The sequence below is a fragment of the Phyllobates terribilis genome, unplaced genomic scaffold (assembly GCF_046119375.1).
Source record: "Phyllobates terribilis strain yellow unplaced genomic scaffold, ASM4611937v1 Scaffold_4__5_contigs__length_816908805, whole genome shotgun sequence".
NCBI lineage: Eukaryota > Metazoa > Chordata > Amphibia > Anura > Dendrobatidae > Phyllobates > Phyllobates terribilis.
In genome coordinates, this window is record NW_027362764.1 from 28,412,222 (window position 1) to 28,439,976 (window position 27,755).

The 27,755-nt window shown below is 38.6% G+C and overlaps 1 protein-coding gene across 5 annotated transcripts in view; it reads left to right on the forward strand.

The window, feature by feature from the left end:
- Positions 1 to 27,755, forward strand: part of NOS3 (nitric oxide synthase 3) — a 131,227-nt gene that overhangs the window by 68,300 nt on the left and 35,172 nt on the right. For all 5 annotated transcript variants that reach the window (XM_073677193.1, XM_073677191.1, XM_073677192.1 and 2 more), the window contains exons 8-18: positions 134 to 308; positions 682 to 783; positions 900 to 1,094; positions 1,428 to 1,507; positions 1,672 to 1,816; positions 2,315 to 2,419; positions 2,492 to 2,559; positions 19,606 to 19,722; positions 19,830 to 20,004; positions 25,641 to 25,773; positions 26,303 to 26,381. In XM_073677193.1, the coding sequence (XP_073533294.1) occupies positions 134 to 308; positions 682 to 783; positions 900 to 1,094; positions 1,428 to 1,507; positions 1,672 to 1,816; positions 2,315 to 2,419; positions 2,492 to 2,559; positions 19,606 to 19,722; positions 19,830 to 20,004; positions 25,641 to 25,773; positions 26,303 to 26,381 (1,374 nt within the window). The remainder of the gene's footprint in view (positions 1 to 133; positions 309 to 681; positions 784 to 899; positions 1,095 to 1,427; positions 1,508 to 1,671; positions 1,817 to 2,314; positions 2,420 to 2,491; positions 2,560 to 19,605; positions 19,723 to 19,829; positions 20,005 to 25,640; positions 25,774 to 26,302; positions 26,382 to 27,755) is intronic.

Here is a 27,755-nt window from a genome sequence, read left to right on the forward strand (position 1 = left end):
CACCCCTGTCTCTTGTCTGATAGTTCCTGATGATCTATTGGGTTTTTTTTGGTCACTGTCCCTAGAATGCGACGATTCATCACATCCAAGTGTTAAATTAACGTTTTTTGTCTTTTCGTCTTTTGATTTCCAGCTACGAGTGGTTTTCAGAATTGGGATTGAAGTGGTACGCGTTGCCTGCCGTGAGCAGCTTGCTCCTGGAGATCGGGGGGCTGGAGTTCCCTGCGGTGCCATTTAATGGCTGGTACATGAGCACCGAGATTGGGATGCGGAACCTGTGCGACTCCTATCGATACAATATAACTGAGGTGAGTGCAGAGAATAGGACTGCGCGTTTCCTTCTCACTGTCAGTGCCGTAGTGGTGCTCGCCCATCTGCCCTGGTAGACCCCCTAGACCCTCTGCCTTCCATTCCCTGCTCTCATTGTAGAGTTTCCTGCTTTAGTGAAAAACTGAGATGGGGAAAAAAACATGAAAAATGAACTAAAAGCTGAACTGCAAACTCCAATGTCAGGCAGCTGCTATAAAGGCTCATACAATTATTAGGATGCATAAAATGAAGAGCAGGGAAAAAAATTCACATGAGCCGACACAAGTCAGAAATGTTGTGTACAGTTTTAGAATGTACATTTGCTTAGTGGTGCGTTACCGGATTGATTCAGACCATCGACAATCTTCACAGGACGTGGCCAAGAAACTCGGACTGGACACCAAGAAAACCTCATCCCTGTGGAAGGACCGGGCAGCTCTGGAGATTAACATCGCAGTCCTTCATAGCTACCAGGTAACCCCACGTCTGTGCTGCACAGAGGGGTACTCTCCTGTGTGACCTGACCATGTGTAGTCCATGGTGGTCACCTGGTCTTTTGTCATTATGTTCTGGTGTCATGTCTGTTTCAGAATGATAAGGTCACCATCGTGGACCACCACGCAGCCACAGAGTCCTTCATGAAACACATGGAACATGAGACCCGCCTACGAGGAGGTTGCCCAGCTGACTGGGTCTGGATTGTGCCACCGATGTCTGCCAGTCTGACCCCGGTATTCCACCAAGAGATGGTCAATTACCACCTTTCTCCGTCCTTTCTATACCAGGTACCTGTCAATTCTCTATGGTCTCGTCTTCTACCTCCACGGTCGGAGTTTCCATGTTTCTCCATGACTTCTCCAGCACTATTTTCCATCTTTTGGTCCCTCAATGTCTGTTGTGATTTACGTCCTTTGAGTAATCAAGTTGACCGTACCTAGTCGAGTATCTTGCATCAATGGTTGGTGAGACGTTTCTTTATTTTCAGACCCTCTCAGCCCAGGTGCCATCACCAGGAAATTATCTGATGGTGATATTGGACCATACATGGACCAAATGTAGGAACGTAAAATGTAACGCCATGTATGACCATCCAACCAATGACTATCTTAATATTTTAGGCTGACCCCTGGAAGCACCACATCTGGAAGGGATCTCAGAGCACCATCACCAGAAAGAGAACCTTCAAGGAGGTAGCAAAGTAAGTGACAAAGATTGTGCTTGAGCTCAACATGTGCATTTTATCTACCGTTGTGGGAATAATGGGTTATCCCGTCCTGAAGGAACCCTCCACCACCACCATCGTGCTATATGTTGGAGCAAATATCCCAAAAGGTATCGAGATATTCTCCTTCCTCCCCATAGTGCTGTGAAGTTTTCCGCTAAACTGATGGGTCAGGCCATGGCTCGAAGGGTAAAGGCCACCATCCTCTATGCCACCGAGACCGGCCGCTCGGAGACCTATGCTCAGAAACTATGTAACATCTTCACGTATGCCTTTGATCCCAAGGTGAGAAGATAGTTGTTGAGCACTAGGACATGGTAACTTGAGTAAGAAGGTCCCAGTGTGTATTTTTGGGTTTACAGTAGAGATGAGGAACTTGATAAGCAGGACCACGGTCCAGTGGCCACCAGACAGTGAACTCCCTGCTACCTGCGTTATTCCTGCCACTTCCTCTGATTTGTAGGCTCAGTGCAATGACGTCTTGCTTGGCCTACAAATCAGAAGAGGTGCCAGGATTCTGCAGATAGCAGACGGTAAGTAGGGCTTGTCCTGTGGCCACCGACTTATGAAGTGGCCACTGGTCCATGGTCTGGCAAAGCTACTCGCTCATCCCTAGTTGAGGGCCTAAAGAGAACGGGGAACTTAAAGGGGACGCACGGTGGAATTATGCAACAGTCTCTTACCTCGGTGGTAGTCTGATTCCGGCGGTGGAGGGTGATGGGGTTGCTCGGGCTCCTTGTAGCTGGATTACACCTCCAGTCCTTTGTCGTCTGTCCTGTGTAGGTCATCTGTATGGATCAGTACGACACGGTGGACCTGGTGCACGAGACGCTGGTTCTGGTAGTTACGAGCACGTTCGGCAACGGTGACCCACCAGAAAATGGCGAGGTAAATAATATCTCACCTGCTGCTGCAGTCGCGGTATAATCTCTCCAACGTCCTCTCTATATCCCTTCATAGGGATTTGCCCGGGAACTCATGGAGATGACGTCCCCCAACATCGCTGCCCTCCAGCCGGAGCAACAGAAGTGAGTACTGTGTGGTGGTATCCTAGGGTACTGCATGGCAGTATTATATGAGCACTGTATAGCGATAGCATATGGGCACTGTTTGGTATTATATGAGCACTGTATGACGGTATCCTAGGGGACTGTATGGCAGTATTATATGAGCACTGTATAGCGATAGCATATGGGCACTGTATGGTGGTATATGAGCATGGTATGGTGGTATTATATGAGCACTGTATGACGGTATCCTAGGGCACTGTATGGTGGTATTGTATGAGCACTGTATGACGGTATCCTAGGGGACTGTATGGCAGTGTGATGAGCACTGTATGGCAATATCATATGAGCACTGTATGGTGGTATTATATGAGCACTGTATGACGGTATCCTAGGGCACTGTATGGTGGTATTGTATGAGCACTGTATGACGGTATCCTAGGGGACTGTATGGCAGTATTATATGAGCACTGTAGTGATAGCATATGGGCACTGTATGGTGGTATATGAGCACAATATGGTGGTATTATATGGGCACTCTATGGCAGTATCATATGAGCACTGTATAGCGATAGCATATGCATATGGGCACTGTATGGTGGTATCATGAGCACTGTATGGTGGTATTATATGAGCATTGTATGACGATATCCTAGGGCACTCTATGGCAGTATCATATGAACACTGTATAGCGGAAGCATATCGACACTCTATGGCGGTATTTCCTTTGTGACACTGTTGGATGTTGTATGGTTAATATTACCAGGTAGGGTTTTGGAAACACTATATAGCATTATTATTTAGAACTGTAGGTACTTTTTCCTTGCCCCACCTATGGCACTGGTATCTGAGCACTATAACATCTGGCACTTTTAGTTACGGGTCGTGGGTTGCAGTCTCATCTGCTCTCTGGAGCCTAAAGGGCCCATATCAGAAGCACAATGGTGCTCGGGCCAATGATAGCTGAGGACCTGCTGGTGATTTTGCATTGGAGTCCAAGAGCTTCACCTCTAAACCCTAAATCTGATTGGGCCGTGCCCTGTACCCCGGTGCTGACTGCTCCCACAAGCTCCGGTAATCATTATGGGGGCTGGAGAGGGGTGCTGGCTTGGGGAGTCTGATGTCCTTCTGCTCTATATTTAGACAGGAAAAGCTACCGTGTCAAACTGGATGACAACTACTGGCGGCCATGTGGCCGTATTATTCCAGCAGGCGGACGCCGCCCTCCTCCAGAGAGGAATAGTCAATTCCCAGATTTGTTGAGATCACGGGCCGCACGAATCATTTATTATGTGATGTTCTTCCCCCATCCAGCAGGAAACAGGATCCCCGGGAAGGAAGCGCTTCAGATTAATTTTAGAGCCCAGTCATGTTCTCACATTATTCAAGAGTCACAGCGGACACGTACCGCGCACACGACACGTGTTATAGGAGCCGGCGTGGCCCCACTAATCACTGCATGCAGTGTACGGGATCATGTGTGCCCACAAGTGCTATGGAGTCATGTAAGGCTTCTGGGATAAGCTACATGTATATAGGGGGCAGTATTATAGTAGTTATATTCTTCTACATAGGGGCAGTATTATAGTAGTTATATTCTTGTACATAGGGGCAGTATTATAGTAGTTATATTCTTGTACATAGGAGCAATATTATAGTAGTTATATTCTTGTACATAGGGGGCAGTATTATAGTAGTTATATTCTTGTACATAGGAGGCAGTATTATAGTAGTTATATTCTTGTGCATAGGGGCAGTATTATAGTAGTTATATTCTTGTACATAGGGGGAGTATTATAGTAGTTATATTCTTGTACATAGGGGGCAGTATTATAGTAGTTATATTCTTGTACATAGGAGGCAGTATTATAGTAGTTATATTCTTGTGCATAGGGGCAGTATTATAGTAGTTATATTCTTGTACATAGGGGCAGTATTATAGTAATTATATTCTTGTACATAGGGAGCAGTATTATGGTAGTTATATTCTTGTACATAGGGGCAGTATTATAGTAGTTATATTCTTGTACATAGGGGGCAGTATTATAGTAGTTATATTCTTGTACATAGGGGGCAGTATTATAGTAGTTATATTCTTGTACATAGGGGGCAGTATTATAGTAGTTATATTCTTGTACATAGGGGCAGTATTATAGTAGTTATATTCTTGTGCATAGGGGCAGTATTATAGTAGTTATATTCTTGTACATAGGGGGAGTATTATAGTAGTTATATTCTTGTACATAGGGGGCAGTATTATAGTAGTTATATTCTTGTACATAGGAGGCAGTATTATAGTAGTTATATTCTTGTGCATAGGGGCAGTATTATAGTAGTTATATTCTTGTACATAGGGGCAGTATTATAGTAATTATATTCTTGTACATAGGGAGCAGTATTATGGTAGTTATATTCTTGTACATAGGGGCAGTATTATAGTAGTTATATTCTTGTACATAGGGGGCAGTATTATAGTAGTTATATTCTTGCACATAGGAGCAGTATTATAGTAGTTATATTCTTGTATATAGGGAGCAGTATTATAGTAGTTATATTCTTGTACATAGGGGCAGTATTATAGTAGTTATATTCTTGTACATAGGAGCAGTATTATAGTAGTTATATTCTTGTACATAGGAGCAGTATTATAGTAGTTATATTCTTGTACATAGGGGGCAGTATTATAGTAGTTATATTCCTGTACATAGGGGCAGTATTATAGTAGTTATATTCTTGTACATAGGAGCAGTATTATAGTAGTTATATTCTTATACATAGGGGACAGTATTATAGTAGTTATATTCTTGTACATAGGGGGCAGTATTATAATAGTTATATTCTTGTACATAGGAGAAGTATTATAGTAGTTATATTCTTGTACACAGGAGCAGTATTATAGTAGTTATATTCTTGTACATAGGGGCAGTATTATAGTAGTTATATTCTTATACATAGGGGACAGTATTATAGTAGTTATATTCTTGTACATAGGGTGCAGTATTATAGTAGTTATATTCTTGTACATAGGAGCAATATTATAGTAGTTATATTCTTGTACATAGGGGGCAGTATTATAGTAGTTATATTCTTGTACATAGGGGGCAGTATTATAGTAGTTATATTCTTGTACATAGGGGGCAGTGTTATAGTAGTTATATTCTTGTACATGGGGGCAGTATTATAGTAGTTATATTCTTGTACATAGGGGGCAGTATTATAGTAGTTATATACTTGTTCATAGTTGCAGTATTATAGTAGTTATATTCTTATACATAGGAGCAGTATTATAGTAGATATATTCTTGTACATAGGGGCAGTATTATAGTAGTTATATTCTTGTACATAGGGGCAGTATTATAGTAGTTATATTCTTGTATATAGAAGCAGTATTATAGTAGTTATATTCTTGTTCATAGTTGCAGTATTATAATAGTTATATTCTTATACATATGAGCAGTATTATAGTAGATATATTCTTGTACATAGGGGCAGTATTATAGTAGTTATATTCTTGTACATAGGGGCAGTATTATAGTAGTTATATTCTTGTACATAGAGGGCAGTATTATAGTAGTTATATTCTTGTATATAGGGGCAGTATTATAGTAGTTATATTCTTGTACATAGGAGCAGTATTATAGTAGTTATATTCTTGTACATAGGAGCAGTATTATAGTAGTTATATTCTTGTACATAGGAGCAGTATTATAGTAGTTATATTCTTGTACATAGGAGCAGTATTATAGTAGTTATATTCTTGTACATAGGGGCAGTATTATAGTAGTTATATTCCTGTACATAGGGTAGCAGTATTATAGTAGTTATATTCTTGTACATAGGGGGCAGTATTATAGTAGTTATATTCTTGTACATAGGGGGCAGTATTATAGTAGTTATATTCTTGTACATAGGGGCAGTATTATAGTAGTTATATTCTTGTACATAGGGGCAGTATTATAGTAGTTATATTCTTGTACATAGGGGCAGTATTATAGTAGTTATATTCTTGTACATAGGGAGCAGTATTATAGAAGTTATATTCTTGTACATAGGGGGAGTATTATAGTAGTTATATTCTTGTACATAGGAGCAGTATTATAGTAGTTATATTCTTGCACATAGGAGCAGTATTATAGTAGTTATATTCTTGTACATAGGAGCAGTATTATAGTAGTTATATTCTTGTACATAGGAGCAGTATTATAGTAGTTATATTCTTGTACATAGGGGGAGTATTATAGTAGTTATATTCTTGTACATAGGAGCAGTATTATAGTAGTTATATTCTTGTACATAGGGGGAGTATTATAGTAGTTATATTCTTGTACATAGGAGCAGTATTATAGTAGTTATATTCTTGTACATAGGGGGAGTATTATAGTAGTTATATTCTTGTACGTAGGAGCAGTGTTATAGTAGTTATATTCTTGTACATAGGGGGCAGTATTATAGTAGTTATATTCTTGTACATAGGGAGCAGTATTATAGTAGTTATATTCTTGTACATAGGAGCAGTATTATAGTAGTTATATTCCTGTAAATAGGGGCAGTATTATAGTAGTTATATTCTTGTACATAGGAGGCAGTATTATAGTAGTTATATTCTTGTACATAGGGGGCAGTATTATAGTAGTTATATTCTTGTACATAGGAGCAGTATTATAGTAGTTATATTCTTGTACATAGGAGGCAGTATTATAGTAGTTATATTCTTGTACATAGGGGGCAGTATTATAGTAGTTATATTCTTGTACATAGGGGCAGTATTATAGTAGTTATATTTTTGTACATAGGGGCAGTATTATAGTAGTTATATTCTTGTACATAGGAGCAGTATTATAGTAGTTATATTCTTGTACATAGGAGCAGTATTATAGTAGTTATATTCTTGTACAGAGAGGGCAGTATTATAGTAGTTATATTCTTGTACACAGGGGCAGTATTATAGTAGTTATATTCTTGTACATAGGGTCAGTATTATAGTAGTTATATTTTTGTACATAGGGGGCAGTATTATAGTAGTTATATTCTTGTACACAGGGGCAGTATTATAGTAGTTATATTCTTGTGCATAGGAGCAGTATTATAGTAGTTATATTCTTGTACATAGGGGGCAGTATTAGAGTAGTTATATTCTTGTACATAGGGGCAGTATTATAGTAGTTATATTCTTGTACATAGGGGCAGTATTATAGTAGTTATATTCTTGTACATAGGGGGCAGTATTATAGTAGTTATATTCTTGTACATAGGAGCAGTATTATAGTAGTTATATTCTTGTACATAGGAGCAGTATTATAGTAGTTATATTCTTGTACATAGAGGGCAGTATTATAGTAGTTATATTCTTGTACATAGGGGGCAGTATTATAGTAGTTATATTCTTGTACATAGGGGCAGTATTATAGTAGTTTTTATTCTTATACATAGGAGCAGTATTATAGTAGTTATATTCTTGTACATTGGGGTAGTATTATAGTAGTTATATTCTTGTACATAGGGGGCAGTATTATAGTAGTTATATTCTTGTACATAGGGGCAGTATTATAGTAGTTATATTCTTGTACATAGGGGGAGTATTATAGTAGTTATATTCTTGTACATAGGAGCAGTATTATAGTAGTTATATTCTTGTACATAGGGGGAGTATTATAGTAGTTATATTCTTGTACGTAGGAGCAGTGTTATAGTAGTTATATTCTTGTACATAGGGGGCAGTATTATAGTAGTTATATTCTTGTACATAGGGAGCAGTATTATAGTAGTTATATTCTTGTACATAGGAGCAGTATTATAGTAGTTATATTCCTGTAAATAGGGGCAGTATTATAGTAGTTATATTCTTGTACATAGGAGGCAGTATTATAGTAGTTATATTCTTGTACATAGGGGGCAGTATTATAGTAGTTATATTCTTGTACATAGGGGCAGTATTATAGTAGTTATATTCTTGTACATAGGAGCAGTATTATAGTAGTTATATTCTTGTACATAGGAGCAGTATTATAGTAGTTATATTCTTGTACATAGAGGGCAGTATTATAGTAGTTATATTCTTGTACACAGGGGCAGTATTATAGTAGTTATATTCTTGTACATAGGGTCAGTATTATAGTAGTTATATTTTTGTACATAGGGAGCAGTATTATAGTAGTTATATTCTTGTGCATAGGAGCAGTATTATAGTAGTTATATTCTTGTACATAGGGGGCAGTATTAGAGTAGTTATATTCTTGTACATAGGGGCAGTATTATAGTAGTTATATTCTTGTACATAGGAGCAGTATTATAGTAGTTATATTCTTGTACATAGAGGGCAGTATTATAGTAGTTATATTCTTGTACATAGGGGGCAGTATTATAGTAGTTATATTCTTGTACATAGGAGCAGTATTATAGTAGTTATATTCTTGTACATAGGAGCAGTATTATAGTAGTTATATTCTTGTACATAGAGGGCAGTATTATAGTAGTTATATTCTTATACATAGGAACAGTATTATAGTAGTTATATTCTTGTACATAGGGTCAGTATTATAGTAGTTATATTCTTGTACATAGGGGGCAGTATTATAGTAGTTATATTCTTGTACATAGGAGCAGTATTATAGTAGTTATATTCTTGTACATAGGAGCAGTATTATAGTAGTTATATTCTTGTACATAGAGGGCAGTATTATAGTAGTTATATTCTTATACATAGGAACAGTATTATAGTAGTTATATTCTTGTACATAGGGGGCAGTATTATAGTAGTTATATTCTTGTACATAGGGGGCAGTATTATAGTAGTTATATTCTTGTACATAGGGGCAGTATTATAGTAGTTATATTCTTATACATAGGAGCAGTATTATAGTAGTTATATTCTTGTACATTGGGGGTAGTATTATAGTAGTTATATTCTTGTACATAGGGGGCAGTATTATAGTAGTTATATTCTTGTACATAGGGGCAGTATTATAGTAGTTATATTCTTGTACATAGGAGCAGTATTATAGTAGTTATATTCTTGTACATAGGAGCAGTATTATAGTAGTTATATTCTTGTGCATGGGAGGCAGTATTATAGTAGTTATATTCTTGTACATAGGGGGCAGTATTATAGTAGTTATATTCTTGTACATAGGGGCAGTATTATAGTAGTTATATTCTTATACATAGGAGCAGTATTATAGTAGTTATATTCTTGTACATAGGGGGCTGTATTATAGTAGTTATATTCTTGTACATAGGCGGCAGTATTATAGTAGTTATATTCTTGTACATAGGGGCAGTATTATAGTAGTTATATTCTTATACATAGGAGCAGTATTATAGTAGTTATATTCTTGTACATAGGGGGCAGTATTATAGTAGTTATATTCTTGTACATAGGGAGCAGTATTATAGTAGTTATATTCTTGTACATAGGAGCAGTATTATAGTAGTTATATTCTTGTACATAGGGAGCAGTATTATAGTAGTTATACTCTTGTACATAGGAGAAAAGAAGAGAAAAGCTCAGCATATCATTGCAAAAGATATATTTATTAAACATGTATAGAAGAATGTGTATAAAAACCTGACAAATTGTGGGTAAAGGATGACTAATAGGGAACACACTAATACTCAGATGTAAGTGCTCAATATCAATTAGCCCTTTAATAGAATTGCACACTAGCCCAAGGCAAAGTATCAATCATAAATAGTGGAAGCCATTAATGTGCTATATACAATGTAATACAAGCAATCCACTTACATCAAATAGAATAGTACTCTTATTATAACAGATCAAGACATTGCCATATGTCAAGGGGGCGCACCAACATCAACCTGATATCAGGGCATAAGAGTATAGTAATGAGAAGTATGTTACCTGTGGAAAACTCTCACAAACAGAGTGGAGAGGAGGGAGAGAGAAATAAAGGGTGGTGGTAACACGGAGCCCGACGCGCGTTTTGCAGAAGAACCGCTTTCTCAATGGCAGGTCATGGGTATATGGTGCCCCCAAGGCATATATATATATATGTCTAAATGACTTGATAATAGCGAAAATGTATGCTGCTGTGATGTGGGACGCGCACCCGGAAGTGGCCAGCTAAACCGGGGGCGTGTCCCACGAATCACATGACGTGAGACAGACACTGTAGTGGCGCATGCGCGCGGGCGAGAGGGGCACGCCGCGCGCGACACGGTTGTCAAGCCACTACTGCGCACGCGTGGACCAATGAGGTTCGCGTAAGCGCAGAGAGGCATGAAGACGGCCGGGACAGCGCGCGACGCGAACAACCCCACCACACACGCACGCACACCTCACGTAAGTGAATATAACTGCCATTAACAAATATGATACAGGAAGGAAGGAGAACATGAACAATGACTCAGAGCAACCACGAAAAGGTATAACAATGCAAAAGTACAGTAATTAAACAGTCGTAATACAAATGGCATACAAATATAAAGGATCAGCCATATCCAGCAGCATCATCCCGGCAGAGGTATATATTCTAATTCGTGGTGCTCATATCGAGACATGTCTCCCATAATAGATGTAATCATGAAATTCGCCATATCACATTGAGTTAGCGAAGCAGCCAAATCTATACACTCCTGAACCAGAACAAAACACAAATAGAAAAACCACAGTTAAAAATAGTTAAAAAACAAAAATGAAAATATGATAAAATAAGACATAAATAACCACCCAATATATACGTGTGTAAGGAGATTATATAACTCCAAATAGGAAATGCAGGGATTGTGGCTATAAAAATGGGGAGAAGCTCAGAGATTCGTTCAAGCCATGAGGTGTTACAGTGTTTAGTCGTACAATCCACTGTGACTCTTTCTGAGCCAGTAGTTTTTTAGCATTACCACCCCGTATCCCCATGTGTATTGCATCAATACCACGTACCATGAAAGAGCCGGGATTGCAGTTATGTTTCAATTTAAAGTGCCGTGGTATTGTTTTTAACTGAGCTAAATCGCTCACCGAGGTGGCTGCTACAATATCACAGATATGCTCACGTGTGCGGACCCGTAATTCCCTTGTAGTTAAACCAACATAAATCATGGGGCAGTCACACGTGGCATAGTAGATGATATTAGATGTACCGCAGGAAATATGGTGCCTGATATCAAATGTTCTGCGGCCATCAGATGTGGAAAAGCTGGTGAACCGCAAGACATTCGGACAGGCCACACAGTGTACATAGGGAGCAGTATTATAGTAGTTATATTCCTGTACATAGGGGGCAGTATTATAGTAGTTATATTCTTGTACATAGGGGGCAGTATTATAGTAGTTATATTCTTGTACATAGTGGCAGTATTATAGTAGTTATATTCTTGTACATAGGGGGCAGTATTATAGTAGTGATATTCTTGTACATAGGGGGCAGTATTATAGTAGTTATATTCTTGTACATAGGGGGAGTATTATAGTAGTTATATTCTTGTACATGGGAGCAGTATTATAGTAGTTATATTCTTGTATATAGGAGCATTATTATAGTAGTTATATTCTTGTACATAGGGGGCAGTATTATAGTAGTTATATTCTTGTACATAGGGGCAGTATTATAGTAGTTATATTCTTGTACATAGGGAGCAGTATTATAGTAGTTATATTCTTGTACATAGGGAGCAGTATTATAGTAGTTATATTCTTGTACATAGGGGGCAGTATTATAGTAGTTATATTCTTGTACATAGGGGGCAGTATTATAGTAGTTATATTCTTGTACATAGGGGGAGTATTATAGTAGTTATATTCTTGTACATGGGAGCAGTATTATAGTAGTTATATTCTTGTACATAGGGGCAGTATTATAGTAGTTATATTCTTGTACATAGGGGGCAGTATTATAGTAGTGATATTCTTGTACATAGGGGACAGTATTATAGTAGTGATATTCTTGTACATAGGGGACAGTATTATAGTAGTTATATTCTTGTACATAGGGGGAGTATTATAGTAGTTATATTCTTGTACATAGGGGGAGTATTATAGTAGTTATATTCTTGTACATGGGAGCAGTATTATAGTAGTTATATTCTTGTACATAGTGGCAGTATTATAGTAGTTATATTCTTGTACATAGGGGGCAGTATTATAGTAGTGATATTCTTGTACATAGGGGACAGTATTATAGTAGTTATATTCTTGTACATAGGGGGAGTATTATAGTAGTTATATTCTTGTACATGGGAGCAGTATTATAGTAGTTATATTCTTGTACATAGGGGGCAGTATTATAGTAGTTATATTCTTGTACATAGGGGCAGTATTATAGTAGTTATATTCTTGTATATAGGGGGCAGTATTATAGTAGTTATATTCTTGTACATAGGAGCAGTATTATAGTAGTTATATTCTTGTACATAGGGGGCAGTATTATAGTAGTTATATTCCTGTACATAGGGGGCAGTATTATAGTAGTTATATTCCTGTACATAGGGGCAGTATTATAGTAGTTATATTCATGTACATAGGGGGCAGTATTATAGTAGTTATATTCTTGTACATAGGGGGCAGTATTATACTAGTTATATTCTTGTACATAGGGGCTGTATTATAGTAGTTATATTCTTGTACATAGGGGCAGTATTATAGCAGTTATATTCTTGTACATAGGAGCAGTATTATAGTAGTTATATTCTTGTACATAGGGGGCAGTATTATAGTAGTTATATTCTTGTACATAGGGGGCAGTATTATAGTAGTTATATTCTTATAAATAGGGGGCAGTATTATAGTAGTTATATTCTTGTACATAGGAGCAGTATTATAGTAGTTATATTCTTGTACATAGGGGGCAGTATTATAGTAGTTATATTCCTGTACATAGGGGGCAGTATTATAGTAGTTATATTCCTGTACATAGGGGGCAGTATTATAGTAGTTATATTCATGTACATAGGGGGCAGTATTATAGTAGTTATATTCTTGTATATAGGGGGCAGTATTATAGTAGTTATATTCTTGTACATAGGGGCTGTATTATAGTAGTTATATTCTTGTACATAGGGGCAGTATTATAGCAGTTATATTCTTGTACATAGGAGCAGTATTATAGTAGTTATATTCTTGTACATAGGGGGCAGTATTATAGTAGTTATATTCTTGTACATAGGGGGCAGTATTATAGTAGTTATATTCTTATACATAGGGGGCAGTATTATAGTAGTTATATTCTTGTACATAGGAGCAGTATTATAGTAGTTATATTCTTGTACATAGGGGGCAGTATTATAGTAGTTACATTCTTATACATAGGAGCAGTATTATAGTAGTTATATTCTTGCATATAGGGGCAGTATTATAGTAGTTATATTCTTGTACATAGGGGCAGTATTATAGTAGTTATATTCTTATACATAGGAGCAGTATTATAGTAGTTATATTCTTGCATATAGGGGCAGTATTATAGTAGTTATATTCTTGTACATAGGGGCAGTATTATAGTAGTTATATTCTTATACATAGGAGCAGTATTATAGTAGTTATATTCTTGCATATAGGGGCAGTATTATAGTAGTTATATTCTTGTACATAGGGGGCAGTATTATAGTAGTTATATTCCTGTACATAGGGAGCAGTATTATATTAGTTATATTCTTGTACATAGGAGCAGTATTATAGTAGTTATATTCTTGTACATAGGGGGCAGTATTATAGTAGTTATATTCTTGTACGTAGGGGGCAGTATTATAGTAGTTATATTCTTGTACATAGGGGGCAGTATTATAGTAGTTATATTCTTGTACATAGGGGGCAGTGTTCTAGTAGTTATATTCTTGTACATAGGGGCAGTATTATAGTAGTTATATTCTTGTACATAGGGGGCAGTATTATAGTAGTTATATTCTTGTACATAGGAGCAGTATTATAGTAGTTATATTCTTGTACATAGGAGCAGTATTATAGTAGTTATATTCTTATACATAGGGGCAGTATTATAGTAGGTATATTCTTGTACATAGGGGCAGTATTATAGTAGTTATATACTTGTTCATAGTTGCAGTATTATAGTAGTTATATTCTTTTACATAGGGGGCAGTATTATAGTAGTTATATTCTTGTACATAGGGGGCAGTATTATAGTAGTTATATTCTTGTACATAGGAGCAGTATTATAGTAGTTATATTCTTGTACATAGGAGCAGTATTATAGTAGTTATATTCTTGTACATAGGGGCAGTATTATAGTAGTTATATTCTTGTACATAGGGGCAGTATTATAGTAGGTATATTCTTGTACATAGGGGCAGTATTATAGTAGTTATATTCTTGTACATAGGGGGCAGTATTATAGTAGTTATATTCTTGTACATAGGAGCAGTATTATAGTAGTTATATTCTTGTACATAGTAGCAGTATTATAGTAGTTATATTCTTGTACATAGGAGCAGTATTATAGTAGTTATATTCTTGTACATAGGGGCAGTATTATAGTAGTTATATTTTTGTACATAGGGGGCAGTATTATAGTAGTTATATTCTTGTACATAGGAGCAGTATTATAGTAGTTATATTCTTGTACATAGGGGGCAGTATTATAGTAGTTATATTCTTGTACATAGGGGGCAGTATTATAGTAGTTATATTATTGTACATAGGAGCAGTATCATAGTAGTTATATTCTTGTACATAGGGGCAGTATTATAGTAGTTATATTCTTGTATATAGGGAGCAGTATTATAGTAGTTATATTCTTGTACATAGGGGACAGTATTATAGTAGTTATATTCTTGTACATAGGAGCAGTATTATAGTAGTTATATTCTTGTACATAGGGGCAGTATTATAGTAGTAATATTCTTGTACATAGGGGGCAGTATTATAGTAGTTATATTCTTGTACATAGGGAGCAGTATTATAGTAGTTATATTCTTGTACATAGGGAGCAGTATTATAGTAGTTATATTCTTGTACATAGGGGCAGTATTATAGTAGTAATATTCTTGTACATAGGGGGCAGTATTATAGTAGTTATATTCTTGTACATAGGGGCAGTATTATAGTAGTTATATTCTTGTACATAGGGAGCAGTATTATAGTAGTTATAGTCTTGTTCATAGGAGCAGTATTATAGTAGTTATATTCTTGTACATAGGGGGCAGTATTATACTAGGTATATTCTTGTACATAGGAGCAGTATTATAGTAGTTATATTCTTGTACATAGGAGCAATATTATAGTAGATATATCTTTTGTACTTAGGGGGCAGTATTATAGTAGTTATATTCTTGTACATAGGGGGCAGTATTATAGTAGTTATATTCTTGTACATAGGAGCAGTATTATAGTAGTTATATTCTTGTACATAGGAGCAGTATTATAGTAGTTATATTCTTGTACATAGGAGCAGTATTATAGTAGTTATATTCTTGTACATAGGAGCAGTATTATAGTAGTTATATTCTTGTACATAGGAGCAGTATTATAGTAGTTATATTCTTGTACATAGGGGACAGTATTATAGTAGTTATATTCTTGTACATAGGGGGCAGTATTATAGTAGTTATATTCTTGTACATAGGGGCAGTATTATAGTAGTTATATTCTTGTACATAGGAGCAGTATTATAGTAGTTATATTCTTGTACATAGGAGCAGTATTATAGTAGTTATATTCTTGTACATAGGAGCAGTATTATAGTAGTTATATTCTTGTACATAGGAGCAGTATTATAGTAGTTATATTCTTGTACATAGGGGACAGTATTATAGTAGTTATATTCTTGTACATAGGGGCAGTATTATAGTAGTTATATTCTTGTACATAGGGGGCAGTATTATAGTAGTTATATTCTTGTACATAGGGGCAGTATTATAGTAGTAATATTCTTGTACATAGGGGGCAGTATTATAGTAGTTATATTCTTGTACATAGGGAGCAGTATTATAGTAGTTATATTCTTGTACATAGGGAGCAGTATTATAGTAGTTATATTCTTGTACATAGGGGCAGTATTATAGTAGTAATATTCTTGTACATAGGGGGCAGTATTATAGTAGTTATATTCTTGTACATAGGGGCAGTATTATAGTAGTTATATTCTTGTACATAGGGAGCAGTATTATAGTAGTTATAGTCTTGTTCATAGGAGCAGTATTATAGTAGTTATATTCTTGTACATAGGGGGCAGTATTATACTAGGTATATTCTTGTACATAGGAGCAGTATTATAGTAGTTATATTCTTGTACATAGGAGCAATATTATAGTAGATATATCTTTTGTACTTAGGGGGCAGTATTATAGTAGTTATATTCTTGTACATAGGGGGCAGTATTATAGTAGTTATATTCTTGTACATAGGAGCAGTATTATAGTAGTTATATTCTTGTACATAGGAGCAGTATTATAGTAGTTATATTCTTGTACATAGGAGCAGTATTATAGTAGTTATATTCTTGTACATAGGGGACAGTATTATAGTAGTTATATTCTTGTACATAGGGGGCAGTATTATAGTAGTTATATTCTTGTACATAGGGGCAGTATTATAGTAGTTATATTCTTGTACATAGGAGCAGTATTATAGTAGTTATATTCTTGTACATAGGGGCAGTATTATAGTAGTAATATTCTTGTACATAGGGGGCAGTATTATAGTAGTTATATTCTTGTACATAGGGAGCAGTATTATAGTAGTTATATTCTTGTACATAGGGAGCAGTATTATAGTAGTTATATTCTTGTACATAGGGGCAGTATTATAGTAGTAATATTCTTGTACATAGGGGGCAGTATTATAGTAGTTATATTCTTGTACATAGGGGCAGTATTATAGTAGTTATATTCTTGTACATAGGGAGCAGTATTATAGTAGTTATAGTCTTGTTCATAGGAGCAGTATTATAGTAGTTATATTCTTGTACATAGGGGGCAGTATTATACTAGGTATATTCTTGTACATAGGAGCAGTATTATAGTAGTTATATTCTTGTACATAGGAGCAATATTATAGTAGATATATCTTTTGTACTTAGGGGGCAGTATTATAGTAGTTATATTCTTGTACATAGGGGGCAGTATTATAGTAGTTATATTCTTGTACATAGGAGCAGTATTATAGTAGTTATATTCTTGTACATAGGAGCAGTATTATAGTAGTTATATTCTTGTACATAGGAGCAGTATTATAGTAGTTATATTCTTGTACATAGGAGCAGTATTATAGTAGTTATATTCTTGTACATAGGGGACAGTATTATAGTAGTTATATTCTTGTACATAGGGGGCAGTATTATAGTAGTTATATTCTTGTACATAGGGGCAGTATTATAGTAGTTATATTCTTGTACATAGGAGCAGTATTATAGTAGTTATATTCTTGTACATAGGAGCAGTATTATAGTAGTTATATTCTTGTACATAGGAGCGGTATTATAGTAGTTATATTCTTGTACATAGGAGCAGTATTATAGTAGTTATATTCTTGTACATAGGGGACAGTATTATAGTAGTTATATTCTTGTACATAGGGGCAGTATTATAGTAGTTATATTATTGTACATAGGGGGCAGTATTATAGTAGTTATATTCTTGTACATAGGGGCAGTATTATAGTAGTAATATTCTTGTACATAGGGGGCAGTATTATAGTAGTTATATTCTTGTACATAGGGAGCAGTATTATAGTAGTTATATTCTTGTACATAGGGAGCAGTATTATAGTAGTTATATTCTTGTACATAGGGGCAGTATTATAGTAGTAATATTCTTGTACATAGGGGGCAGTATTATAGTAGTTATATTCTTGTACATAGGGGCAGTATTATAGTAGTTATATTCTTGTACATAGGGAGCAGTATTATAGTAGTTATAGTCTTGTTCATAGGAGCAGTATTATAGTAGTTATATTCTTGTACATAGGGGGCAGTATTATACTAGGTATATTCTTGTACATAGGAGCAGTATTATAGTAGTTATATTCTTGTACATAGGAGCAATATTATAGTAGATATATCTTTTGTACTTAGGGGGCAGTATTATAGTAGTTATATTCTTGTACATAGGGGGCAGTATTATAGTAGTTATATTCTTGTACATAGGAGCAGTATTATAGTAGTTATATTCTTGTACATAGGAGCAGTATTATAGTAGTTATATTCTTGTACATAGGAGCAGTATTATAGTAGTTATATTCTTGTACATAGGGGACAGTATTATAGTAGTTATATTCTTGTACATAGGGGGCAGTATTATAGTAGTTATATTCTTGTACATAGGAGCAGTATTATAGTAGTTATATTCTTGTACATAGGGGCAGTATTATAGTAGTTATATTCTTGTACATAGGAGCAGTATTATAGTAGTTATATTCTTGTACATAGAGGGCAGTATTATAGTAGTTATATTCTTGTACATAGGAGGCAGTATTATAGTAGTTATATTCTTGTACATAGGAGCAGTATTATAGTAGTTATATTCTTGTACATAGGGGACAGTATTATAGTAGTTATATTCTTGTACATAGGGGGCAGTATTATAGTAGTTATATTCTTGTACATAGGGGGCAGTATTATAGTAGTTATATTCTTGTACATAGGAGCAGTATTATAGTAGTTATATTCTTGTACATAGGGGGCAGTATTATAGTAGTTATATTCTTGTACATAGGAGCAGTATTATAGTAGTTATATTCTTGTACATAGGGGGCAGTATTATAGTAGTTATATTCTTGTACATAGGGGACAGTATTATAGTAGTTATATTCTTGTACATAGGGGCAGTATTATAGTAGTTATATTCTTGTACATAGGAGCAGTATTATAGTAGTTATATTCTTGTACACAGGGGGCAGTATTATAGTAGTTATATTCTTGTACATAGGAGCAGTATTATAGTAGTTATATTCTTGTACATAGGGGCAGTATTATAGTAGTTATATTCTTGTACATAGGAGCAGTATTATAGTAGTTATATTCCTGTACACAGGGGGCAGTATTATAGTAGTTATATCTTTTGTACGTAGGGGGCAGTATGATAGCACTTATATGACATATGATGGGAATATATTTTTCTGGTGCCGCCCTTTTCCTCTCTTTCCCATATATTTTTCTTATTTTACAGGAGTTACAAGACACGATTTAACAGTGTCTCTCAGACTGATCAACTTGTTGCAAGCTGGAAGAAGAAACGGAAGCAATCCAGTAACACGGACAGTGCGGGGCCCCTGGGGACCCTCAGGTGATGTTCTGATGTCTGGTCGAGTTATACATTTATAAACTGATGTCTGTGGAGACATAATAATATCTTATTCTCTCCCGTCCTTCATCACTTTCTTGGATTTCCAGGTTCTCGGTGTTCGGCCTGGGTTCTCGAGCTTACCCACATTTTTGTGCCTTTGGACACGCTGTAGACACCCGGCTAGAGGAGTTGGGGGGAGAACGTATCCTGGAGATTGGGGAGGGCGATGAGCTCTGCGGGCAGGAGGACTCCTTCCGTGCCTGGGCCAAGGCCGTGTTCAAGGTGGGAGACCATTTAATATAACTCTCATGCCATTTTATTATACGATTGTGCCCCCGGCCACCGGTCTGTTTAGGACTATTTAGATCTACAACTTCAAGAATCTTCGGGTAAATTACTGATGAATAGGTTATTTCACAGCAAGATGTAAAGCAAGATGTCGTTTTTTTATCAGTCCTTAGTGTATTGTGTTTTACTGACATCTGGTGGACAGAATAAAAACTGCAATACATATTGTGCAATATATATGAAAAATGTCCACAAATGGGTAAATGACATAAAAGAAACCATGCGAGTTGCCTAATTCCTGTCTGGTTCTCACAGATAATCTGAGGGCGAGGATGGAAGCCATTAGTCACCTAGACGCAGACCACCCATCCTTCTCTCCATGAAGATAAAGCCGACAATGGTCTTCAGTCCTCGCCCTGCTCATCATCACTTTGCTCTTGGGTCAGGGTGGGATGGAGATAAAAAGTGACATTTGAAAATTATGAAAACAGTCACATCCAGAGCTGTATTCACTATTCTGCTGGCTGGTATTTGGCGCCTGTCTTCAGTTTATCTCCGTCAGCTAAGTCTTTACCAGCAGCAGAATTGTGATTGCAGCTCTGGCTGTAAGCAGAGTAGATCATTATCATTATTTGCGTCTTGTTTCATTTTACTCCTGACTATGGCGGGGGTGTCGGATCGGCCGGCGCGGTGCGCGCACCCCAGGTCTCGCCTGTGACATGACAGTTTCCTCCTGGCATCGTATTAGGGAGGGTCTGTCCTGGACTGTGCTGGATAAACACTGCGACCCCTCTATCACAATCGCTTTCCTTCCCTGCTGCTGAGAGGGGGAAATGGAGATAGATAAGGAGGGAGGGACCCGCACGGAGCCGCCATTGTCCTACACTGCCCCAACCACCAACACGGGGACATTAACCAATTCACTGCAGCAGGAAATACCGCCGGTGAAATAAGTATTCAACACGTCACCAATTTTCTGAGTAAATATATTTCTAAAGGTGATATTGACATGAAATTCTCATCAACTGTCAGTAACAACCCATCCAATCCACACAGGAAATCAGCAGAGGTGTCCATAAATTACGTGTAATAATGAGAAATGACACAGGAAATAGTATTGACCATGTCACTGAAATGTAATTAATAGTTGGTACAAAAGTCTTTGTTGGTGATGAAGCAACAATATGCTTCCTGGAGGAGAAACTAGTCACAGGCATTGCTCAGGTGTGATTTTGGTCCTTTGTTCCACACAAACACTCGTCACATCCTGAAGCTCCTGTGGCTCCTTCTCTGAACTCTGAGCTTTAGTTCCTTCCATACATTTTCTATAGGATTCAGGTCCGGTGATCGGCTCGGCCATTCTAGCAACTTTATTTTCTTTCTCTGTAAATACTTGAGAGTTTCCTTGGCCGTGTGTTTGGGATCATTGTCTTGCTGAAATGTCCACCCTCGTTTCATCTTTATCATCCTGGTAGATGGCAGCAGATTTTTATCAGGAATGTCTCAGTACATTTGTCCATTCTTCCTTCTTTTAATTACATGAGGTTTGCCAGTGCCGTATGCTGAAAAACAGCCCCACACCATGATGTTCCACCTCCACACCTCACTGTTGGTATGGTGTTTTGGTGTGGTGTGTGGTGAGCATGCATACAGACCATGAAGATAGTGTGGTGAGCGTGCATACAGGCCACGGAGGTAGTGTGGTGAGCGTGCATACAGGCCACGGAGGTAGTGTGGTGAGCGTGCATACAGGCCACGGAGGTAGTGTGGTGAGCGTGCATACGGGCCATGGAGGTTGAGTGCATTACTTATTGCTTTCTGTGAAACAATTGTACCTGCTGATTCCTGGTCTTTCTGTAGCTCTCCTTAGGTGTCCTTGGCTCTTGGACAACTCATCTGAATATTCTTTTCACTCCTTTGTCTGAAATCTTGCGTTGAGCATCTGGTTGTGGCCGGTTTATAATGCAATTATATTCTTTCCACTTCTGGATTATGGCCCCAGCATTGCTCACTGGAACCTTCAGTAGTTTAGAAATTCTTCTGTAACTAAAGCCAACAGTATGTTTTGCAACAATAAGGTTATGAAGGTCTTGAGACAGCTTACTGGTATTACCTATCATGAGATGTTTCCTGTGTGGCATCTTGGTAATGAGACACCTTTTTCATAGGCCATCAATTGAACCAGCTGATATTATTTGTCACTAAGTGGCAGGATTGCTTTCTAATTACTGACAGATTTCAGCTGGTGTCATCACCTTCCAGGGCTTTTTGCTCCTCTCTTTCTTCATGTGTTCAATACTTTTTCCTGTGTCAATTCTCATTATTACACATAATTTATGGATATAACTGGATGACTTCTTTGCCTGTGTGGATGGGTTACCAACATCTGGTGAAATTTAATATGCAAATTGCCTCTTGAGAGAGAAAGAGGACTTGTACTCTATAGCGCCACCTATTGGAAGCAGCAATCCTACAAGTCACAATCAACCCTTTAACGAGTCGTGCAATACGACTTATATCACTCTGCACAAGGAGGAACGTTACCCCTTACACCTCAGTCCAGAGCCTCTCATGCAGCCAGATCAGTTCTCATACTTTGCACTGACGAGGGCCAACAGCCCGAAACACCGTGTCTGCAAATTGAGATTCTGATTTGGCTTTTATCCTAAGTCATATTGCACGACTCGTTAAAAGGGTTGATTGTGACTTGTAGGATTGCTGCTTCCAATAGGTGGCGCTATAGAGTACAAGTCCTCTTTTTCTCTGAAGAGGCAATTTCCATATTAAATTTCCCAGAGGAGCATTGCACGGCGAATAAGCCTCCTTACCTTGGCATGCCACAGCCGGTGTGTCACTCTCCATAAGGAGAAACGTTTCCCCTTAGACCTCAACATTTCTTGTCAATAGCACTTTTAGGAATAGAATTACTTAGCAAATTGGTGACGTGTTCAATACTTATTTCACCCTCTGTCTGAACTTGTGTAGTAGGTGTGACCAGCAGTCCTATGTAACACCACAGATAACACAGTGATAACTCTCTGAGTACAGATAATGTAGTAGATGTCACCTGCAGTCCTATGTAACATCACAGATAACACAGTGATAACTCACTGAGTACAGATAATGTAGTAGATGGCACCTGCAGTCCTATGTAACATCACAGATAACACAGTGATAACTCTCTGAGTACAGATAATGTAGTAGATGTCACCTGCAGTCCTATGTAACACCACAGATAACACAGTGATAACTCTCTGAGTACAGATAATGTAGTAGATGTCACCTGCAGTCCTATGTAACACCACAGATAACACAGTGATAACTCTCTGAGTACAGATAATATAGTAGATGTCACCTGCAGTCCTATGTAACATCACAGATAACACAGTGATAACTCTCTGAGTACAGATAATGTAGTAGATGTCACCTGCAGTCCTATGTAACACCACAGATAACACAGTGATAACTCTCTGAGTACAGATAATGTAGTAGATGTCACCTGCAGTCCTATGTAACACCACAGATAACTCAGTGATAACTCTCTGAGTACAGATAATGTAGTAGATGTCACCTGCAGTCCTATGTAACACCATAGATAACACAGTGATATCTCTCTGAGTACAGATAATATAGTAGATGTCACCTGCAGTCCTATGTAACACCACAGATAACACAGTGATAACTCTCTGAGTACAGATAATGTAGTAGATGTCACCTGCAGTCCTATGTAACACCACAGATAACACAGTGATAACTCTCTGAGTACAGATAATATAGTAGATGTCACCTGCAGTCCTATGTAACACCACAGATAACACAGTGATAGCTCTCTGAGTACAGATAATGTAGTAGATGTCACCTGCAGTCCTATGTAACACCACAGATAACACAGTGATAACTCTCTGAGTACAGATAATGTAGTAGATGGCACCTGCAGTCCTATGTAACATCACAGATAACACAGTGATAGCTCTCTGAGTACAGATAATGTAGTAGATGTCACCTGCAGTCCTATGTAACACTACAGATAACACAGTGATAACTCACTGAGTACAGATAATGTAGTAGATGGCACCTGCAGTCCTATGTAACATCACAGATAACACAGTGATAACTCTCTGAGTACAGATAATGTAGTAGATGTCACCTGCAGTCCTATGTAACACCACAGATAACACAGTGATAACTCTCTGAGTACAGATAATGTAGTAGATGTCACCTGCAGTCCTATGTAACACCACAGATAACACAGTGATAACTCTCTGAGTACAGATAATGTAGTAGATGTCACCTGCAGTCCTATGTAACACCACAGATAACACAGTGATAACTCTCTGAGTACAGATAATATAGTAGATGTCACCTGCAGTCCTATGTAACACCACAGATAACACAGTGATAACTCACTGAGTACAGATAATGTAGTAGATGGCACCTGCAGTCCTATGTAACACCACATATAACACAGTGATAACTCTCTGAGTACAGATAATGTAGTAGATGTCACCTGCAGTCCTATGTAACACCACAGATAACACAGTGATAGCTCTCTGAGTACAGATAATGTAGTAGATGTCACCTGCAGTCCTATGTAACACCACAGATAACACAGTGATAACTCACTGAGTACAGATAATGTAGTAGATGTCACCTGCAGTCCTATGTAACACCACAGATAACACAGTGATAACTCTCTGAGTACAGATAATATAGTAGATGTCACCTGCAGTCCTATGTAACATCACAGATAACACAGTGATAACTCTCTGAGTACAGATAATGTAGTAGATGTCACCTGCAGTCCTATGTAACACCACAGATAACACAGTGATAACTCACTGAGTACAGATAATGTAGTAGATGTCACCTGCAGTCCTATGTAACATCACAGATAACACAGTGATAACTCTCTGAGTACAGATAATGTAGTAGATGTCACCTGCAGTCCTATGTAACACCACAGATAACACAGTGATAACTCTCTGAGTACAGATAATGTAGTAGATGTCACCTGCAGTCCTATGTAACACCACAGATAACTCAGTGATAACTCTCTGAGTACAGATAATGTAGTAGATGTCACCTGCAGTCCTATGTAACACCATAGATAACACAGTGATATCTCTCTGAGTACAGATAATATAGTAGATGTCACCTGCAGTCCTATGTAACACCACAGATAACACAGTGATAACTCTCTGAGTACAGATAATATAGTAGATGGCACCTGCAGTCCTATGTAACACCACAGATAACACAGTGATAACTCTCTGAGTACAGATAATGTAGTAGATGTCACCTGCAGTCCTATGTAACACCACAGATAACACAGTGATAACTCTCTGAGTACAGATAATGTAGTGGATGTCACCTGCAGTCCTATGTAACACCACAGATAACACAGTGATAACTCTCTGTGTACAGATAATGTAGTAGATGTCACCTGCAGTCCTATGTAACACCACAGATAACACAGTGATAACTCTCTGAGTACAGATAATGTAGTAGATGTCACCTGCAGTCCTATGTAACACCACAGATAACACAGTGATAACTCTCTGAGTACAGATAATGTAGTAGATGTCACCTGCAGTCCTATGTAACATCACCTCCTTTTCTCTCCTCCTCAGGCCGCCTGTGACACATTCTGTGTTGGAGATGACACCGACTTAAATATTCCTGACTTTTTCCAAGCTAAAGGCAGCTGGCAGAGGTCCATGTACCGTATGTCCATCCAGGCCTCCTCCCCGGACCTCGTTACCGGTATTTCCGTGTTTTCTGCTTCACTTCTCTTGGACCAGACTTTGGGTACATTGTGTCATTCTCCAGTCACCTCCAGAGCTGCATTCATAGTTCTGAGATCTGACCTCACTTCTTCCAGTCTGTGGTCCACTTGGGTGATGCAAATGTAATTCCTGTTGCTTTTTTCCACATCTCTGCTTGCTGTCATTGATTACAAGACTCCTCTCTGATATCTGTGCTGTAAGGAGCCGTGCAGCTGTGAGCCCCCCACAGGACAGATATGTATCCCCTCAGCAAGCAGAGATCTGGACTTTAGGAGATTCTAGGACCAGCCTGAACATCCTATATTCCAGCTTTAGATGGGGTCCCAGGGCTCTCTGTGGGTGGGGGGGCTCTCTGTGGGTGGGGGGGCTCTCTGTGGGTGGGGGGGCTCTCTGTGGGGGGGGGGGGGCTCTCTATGGGGGGCTCTTTCTGTTGGGTCTGGTGGGTCATATTTCTGCGATGTCGGTGTTACATCTGATCTGTGGGGTTTTGCTTCGATCCCTCTTAGGTCTCTCTCAGGTGCACAGAAGGAAGGTGTACGAGGCGACGCTCATCTCGAAGGAGAATTTACAAAGTGAGAAGTCCAGGTGAGGCGCTGGGGTGGGAGCGGTGCGATGCTCCATGTGTGGACAGGATGATATAGATCCGGTGTACAGGAACATTGTGAGGCTCCCTGTGGGTGGAGGCTTCTACTCTGATCCCACATGCTTTACACTGCGGCTCCATTGCTTGACTTTACATTTCTATGAAATAGTCCTAGGGGCACGTAGTTGTTGTAGTTGTTGTTGTTGTTTGTGCTTTTTTTTTTTTAAGTCGGAGTTGGGGCTAATGAGACACCATTACAATCTTCTGTCCCTTTCCACCTTTCTAGGCTCCCCTGTCCTCCTCCAGACTTTTGTACCCCTTTCTGCAGACTCCTTTGTTCCTCCTCTTCCTGAAGACTCCTCTCCTGCTGCTCCTTCTCCTGCAGACTCCTTCCTCTGTCCCTCCTCCTCCTCTTCCTCCTGCAGACTCCTTCCTCTGTCCCTCCTCCTCCTCTTCCTCCTGCAGACTCCTTCCTCTGTCCCTCCTCCTCCTCTTCCTCCTGCAGACTCCTTCCTCTGTCCCTCATCTTCCTCCTGCAGACTCCTTCTTCTGTCCCTCATCTTCCTCCTGCAGACTCCTTCCTCTGTCCCTCCCCCTCTTCCTCCTGCAGACTCCTTCCTCTGTCCCTCCTCTTCCTCCTGCAGACTCCTTCCTCTGATCCCTCCTCCTCCTCTTCCTCCTGCAGACTCCTTCCTCTGTCCCTCCTCCTCCTGCAGACTCCTTCCTCTGTCCCTCCTCCTCCTCCTCTTCCTCCTGCAGACTCCTTCCTCTGTCCCTCCTCCTCCTCCTCTTCCTCCTGCAGACTCCTTCCTCTGTCCCTCCTCTTCTTCCTCCTGCAGACTCCTTCTTCTGTCCCTCCCTCTCTTCCTCCTGCAGACTCCTTCCTCTGTCCCTCCTCTTCCTCCTGCAGACTCCTTCCTCTGATCCCTCCTCCTCCTCTTCCTCCTGCAGACTCCTTCCTCTGTCCCTCCTCCTCCTCTTCCTCCTGCAGACTCCTTCCTCTGTCCCTCCTCTTCCTCCTGCAGACTCCTTCCTCTGATCCCTCCTCCTCATCTTCCTCCTGCAGACTCCTTCCTCTGTCCCTCCTCCTCCTGCAGACTCCTTCCTCTGTCCCTCCTCCTCCTCCTGCAGACTCCTTCCTCTGTCCCTCCTCTTCTTCCTCCTGCAGACTCCTTCTTCTGTCCCTCATCTTCCTCCTGCAGACTCCTTCCTCTGTCCCTCCCCCTCTTCCTGCAGACTCCTTCCTCTGTCCCTCCTCTTCCTCCTGCAGACTCCTTCCTCTGATCCCTCCTCCTCCTCTTCCTCCTGCAGACTCCTTCCTCTGTCCCTCCTCCTCCTCTTCCTCCTGCAGACTCCTTCCTCTGATCCCTCCTCCT